Source organism: Pteropus vampyrus, unplaced genomic scaffold (genome assembly GCF_000151845.1).
Source record: "Pteropus vampyrus isolate Shadow unplaced genomic scaffold, Pvam_2.0 Scaffold15, whole genome shotgun sequence".
Lineage (NCBI taxonomy): Eukaryota > Metazoa > Chordata > Mammalia > Chiroptera > Pteropodidae > Pteropus > Pteropus vampyrus.
Window position 1 is genome coordinate 373,068 of NW_011888796.1, and position 5,259 is coordinate 378,326.

At 47.2% G+C, this 5,259-nt stretch overlaps 1 protein-coding gene across 1 annotated transcript in view; it reads left to right on the forward strand.

Annotated features, from left to right (window-relative positions):
• Nucleotides 1-1,084: 1,084 nt before the first annotated feature.
• Nucleotides 1,085-5,259, forward strand: part of SLC10A1 (solute carrier family 10 member 1) — a 17,876-nt gene continuing 13,701 nt past the window's right edge. The window contains 2 exon segments of the mRNA XM_023526757.1: nucleotides 1,085-1,191; nucleotides 1,996-2,454. Of these exon segments, the coding sequence (XP_023382525.1) occupies nucleotides 1,085-1,191; nucleotides 1,996-2,454 (566 nt within the window).

A 5,259-nucleotide genomic window follows, 5' to 3' on the forward strand; every position in this document is an offset into this window, starting at 1 on the left:
TTTCATGTTGCACTCCATCAAGAGGCACATGAGTTCAAGCGTCTCACTATTAGTAGTTCCAAGTTTAATCACTTGGTTAAAGTGGGTAATTGCCAGGTTTTGCCGATATAAAGGTACATACCTTCCCTCTGTAATTCTAATTAATCTGTATGGTGAATGGTGATACTTCATCACCACGTGAATATCCCATTCCTCAAGTACTTTTTAGCATCTGTTGATGATCTTTACCTGAATAAACTATTACATTAGAGGTCCCAAAATGGTGATTTAAAAAAAAATTTATTTGTGTTCTTATATATCTATTTTGTGGTCCTCCTTCACAGAAGCAATTATTCATTTTTTTTAAATTCAGTGACACAATGTTTGGACAGTTTCATCTGCTCTGTGGCAACGTTTTCCTGGTGACTATTCTGCAACTGTTGAAAACTTCTGCTACTCTTTTATTCTTTTACTTTACAGTGGATTTAATTTGATACTGTGTATTACTCATTATTGAATAGGTGGTTATTTGCATGAGGCTCCTGCAGAGGGGGACAGAGTAGTCTTCCAGACTTCCAGGCTTCCATCAGCCAGACATAGGCTGCTTCCTGTAACTACTGCTCATCCATGTGATTATCTGTGTAGCCCTATGTGGAGGATCCTATCGCCCAACCTTTATCTATGCAGAATTCCAGAGGCCCTCAGGGCCATTGTTGGAGAGTGTTCATTTTTAGGTGTTTCTACATACCAAGCTGAAAGCTGTCCCCACTCTCACCCTACAGTGCTTCACCCCTGGTCCCTATCTTGCCCTCTGGAGTCCCACACACAAAAAAAAACTTAATCTCCTGTTTCGGCAAATATGAAACTATGACACTGCACTCAGGCTTGGTGGGTTCCAAGCCAGCCAAGAAGCAAGTGTGTTTCTGAAGACCACTCCCTTGCCCTACCTCTAAAGGTATTACCTTGCCACTGGGATGGGAGGAAGGAGGCTCAGTGCCTGGTGCCTAGTCATTGTTCAATCATAAAGACCTAGCTGAGAAGGTCGCATGTGAGCAAAGACTTGAGGGAGGTGAGTGAGCTATGAAGCTACACCTCTGCTTCAGGCATGCCTATCTCTGCCTTTCTCTTTCCAATGCTGCTGCATTGCCCAGAGCTCAGCTTCCAGCCTGAGACACACAGCCATAAAACAAAAGTAGAGCTGCCAGAAAATCGGTGAGGGGAAAAGCCTGTGCATCTTCCTTCTTCCTCAGCAAGTTTTCCAAGCTACAGGGGCTCCCCCAGGCTGCTGGCCAGGGAGTCTGGACACAAACCTCCACAGCCAGGGTGCCCTCAGAGGTGCCCTTTGGAGAAAGACACCCCAAACTTCCTAAGAGCCCCATCCTCGCAGGCTTTTCTCTCTAGAAGTAAGCGTGTTCCTCTCCGGGGACCCACACATCCTAGCTTGGGGATAGGACAAGAGTTTCCCTAGTACAGGCGAGAAAGACACAGGAAGAACCATGGACACATTCCCTCCTGAAGGCTAATGACATACCTGCCCTGTCCCACAACCCCTTGGGATATGCTACCTATATCCAGGAAGGAAAGTCAACACTTGATTCTTTTCATTCTTGAGGGCTTGGGGGCAGATGGAGGTGACCCACTAGGCATAGGGAGGGTATCCTCTTAAGGCATCAAAGACTGAGCAGAGGATGAGAAGGGTTGGAGGACCTGTGCTGGGCCCAGGAAAAGATTGTCTGTGGGAGCGCTCAGTGCGAGGCAAAGGAGAAAAACAAGTTATCTTGTCCTAAGCAGCAAAGCGGTAAAGGAGAGTGAGTGGCACCCAGAAAGGTTAAGAAATTCAGGAGAGTCAGGGCAGGCCAGGCCATACAGGCTCTGGTTCCTCTCCAGTTTGGGGCCATAGTCAGTTGCACAATCCTTCTATTTGCATTCTGGTCTGGACCATCCGACAGAGTAGGACATTTCAGGCCTGCTCCAGTTCCATTTGTCTTGAAACTCTGCACTGGAAGGTTACTGAAGAAATTGCCCAACAGGAACTGAACAGGGGAGGGAATCGGCAGGCAAGCCAGGGGTGTGCTGGGACTCTCGACTTCTGCTGCCACACAGGAAGACGGAGGCCCACAACGTGTCAGCCCCACTCAACTTCGCCCTGCCACCCAACTTTGGCAAGCGCCCCACCGACCTGGCAGTGAGCATCATCCAGGTGTTCATGCTGCTCATCATGATGCTGTCACTGGGCTGCACCATGGAGTTCAGCAAGATCAAGGCTCACTTCTGGAAGCCGAGGGGGCTGGCCATTGCTCTGATGGCACGGTATGGCATAATGCCCCTCACTGCCTTCGTACTGGGTAAGGTCTTCTGGCTGAACAACATTGAGGCGCTGGCAATCCTGATCTGCGGCTCTTCGCCTGGGGGGAACCTGTCCAACCTCTTAAGTCTGGCCATAAAGGGGGACATGAACCTCAGGAAGGATTGGGGGTGAGGAGGGAGAAGCCTGGGGATGGGGGCCACATTGGAGTGTCACAATCAAGGGGAAGGGCTGGGCTAAAGCCAGGAGAAGGAATGAGGCGGGGGCTGGGTGGATACGAGGGCAGAGAGTGGTAGGCATTTATTGTCAAAAGCATATGCTGGGCAGGGGGCAGGAGCTTGGTTATGTCTTGGCTTAAGCACCAAGCCAAAGGGGTCAAGCTGGTCCAGGGGCATCCTGAGGACCCCCCTACTCCCAGAGGCAGCTCAAGCAGGCATAAAGATTGTCTTGAAGGAGTGCTGATTTAAACCAAAGGGGCCTCTAGAGAACTTTATCTGCCTACAATGGTGAGCAAGTTGTTGGCTTTGAGGCCAAAGATCTGAAACAGGGTGCAGATTGGTTTCAGACATCTCTGTGGAGAACAAAGTGGCTTGGAACCAAATGAGCACCTCTAATTCCTGTTGAGCAAGCAAGAATTTCCAAAGTTCCTTTCAACTGTCCAGGCAGATGGGACATGTTCTCTTAACTTTCCCTATCCTCCCTTCAGATGCAAGAACACTTCCATCCAAAGACACAACCAGGTAGCACTGGGTAGGTTATTCTGGGCCTCACTTCAGTTATACTAGGGTGCAGTGGGGTGGGTGGGGGGACCAGCAGCATCCCTTGTGCTAGCTGAGGGGACTCATTGGCAGAAGCTCCTGCCTTTAAGCCTTAGTCTCAAGCTCAGTGTCCACTGGTTGGGTCCTCTGTGGAGATGCTTTTCTATTCCAGGTAGGGCAGTGGATTCAGACAGTCTGTGTCTGTCAGCACCCTGCCCCAGGCAAACCTCCCATGAACATTAAGCCATGCCTCAGACCCCACTGGCACAGCTTCATCAACCATCATATGCTGCCAGACTTTATATTCCAAATTTGAGTTCCTCTCGGACAACTTGTTGCATGTATTATAATTACTACTGATAATGATACTGATCATAAAAAGCAGCCAGGCACTGCGTTAAGCACTTTACATGACATCCCGATACAGAGGGGGTGCTGTGTAAGAGCCTGTTTTAGAGATGGGGGACTCCAAAGTCTATGCTTTCACTCCAGTATCTTCAGGGTCAGGCACTTACATAAGTGAACAGAATGGCCGGAGGCTGACTTCCAGCCTCGGAATCGTGGACCGCCTCTTAAACCGGGCAAAGATACCATACATCTCCGCCATGGGTGTTCTCTAGCAGCAGGACCCGCCACTGCCACAGCTTCCTGCTTTTCGAGAGAAGGTAAAAGCTCCTTTTTAAATGAAATCTCCAAATTCTTAAATATTAGCAACTCATTCAAAAATTTTTAAATCACCATGCAAGCCAAACAATACATGTCCGAGGGCCAGATGTTATGCAGAGGCTACCAGTCTGAGATTCTCTTCAAGCGCAACACTGTCCTGTTTCCCATTTAGGAATCTTAAGATACGGATTCCACTTTATACAGGTGAAAGCTGAAATCCAGAGACTTGCCAGAGGTTTCCCAGAATTTATGAGAAAGTTGTGTCTGGAACCAGTCCTGGGCTCTCTCTTACCAGTGACTCTACGGCTGGAGTGAGTCTGGGACAGCTGGCCATCACAGGCAGGCAGGCCTATCCCGGAGGCTGGGCCAGCAGGTGGACCCCTCAAGGCAGTCAGGCACGGCAGCTCCTTCCTCAAGATAGCCTCTTAGACAAGCTCCAAAAACTGCAGGTTACTCACAGGCAAGAGAAAACGTCTTCAAAGTTGAAGCGAGCTTGGCCCATCAGGGACAGAGAATGCCAGAGGGAACTGGACTCCTTCGACCACATGTGGGTTTGTTTTTCTCTTTTTAATTTCTGGAGTAAATGCTTAACTCGTTAATTTTTTGTCTTTCTTCTTTTCCTATATAAACATCATTTCATTATAACATTGATGAGATGCTGTAGGAACTTAGCTCTTGTTTATATCAATTAGCCTATGGTAAAATTGGTTTCGTATATACCTCGTTTTGCTTAAAGTCATAGAACCTATCAACAAGATTAAGTGAAGACTTACTTTACTTTGCATTCTTTGTTTCCGGTCCCTGGAAACCTCCTTTACTTTCTTACAAGCTCAAGTGTGTGCTTAAGTATTTTAGGTGTTCATAGGGAGGGTTTTCCCATTATTCAGTCCATAATATTGAGGGTCTGCTCTCACCTATGACAGCTTTTATCCCTTGTAATGCCTCTTCCGATTGCTCTTCTTGATGGCTATACTCTGGACCCTTTGGACAGGGCTGTACTTGATGTTCATTTAAGCCATATTTCACCTCTCTGGAAACAATGAAGTATAGATAGAGGATAGCACTGTGGAGAGGAGAGATACACACTTAACTGTGATTTTCCTGAGGTTTGCCAAGCTTTCACCCCCAATCTTCCCGCTAGAATAGAAGCCAGAGCTCTTTGTTGTAAGGTCAATTTCCACAATCCAAGACTAATCTATATCAGCTTCATTCTCTCAACGGTCTTCCTGGGAGGCCTCTCTGTACAAGGTCCTGGGAGATCTCTCTATACAAGGTCCTGGGAGGAACATATATTAGATTCCAAATGGAAATGGTAATAGGACCATTAGGATACAAATTAGAGCTGGGAGGATATTATTCAGGATCTGACACTCACAATTTATCTTAAATAATCTAAGGATAAACCAGAAAGTAGAGAACATGGGAATATTGGTGTTGGGGACTAGAATAGTAACCCAGTAACCAAGATACAAAGCAGATCTGATGACCAGGTAATTTGGTCACTTACTCATCAATGAGGAACTATTGCTGCCTTCTCTATCGCTCTACCAT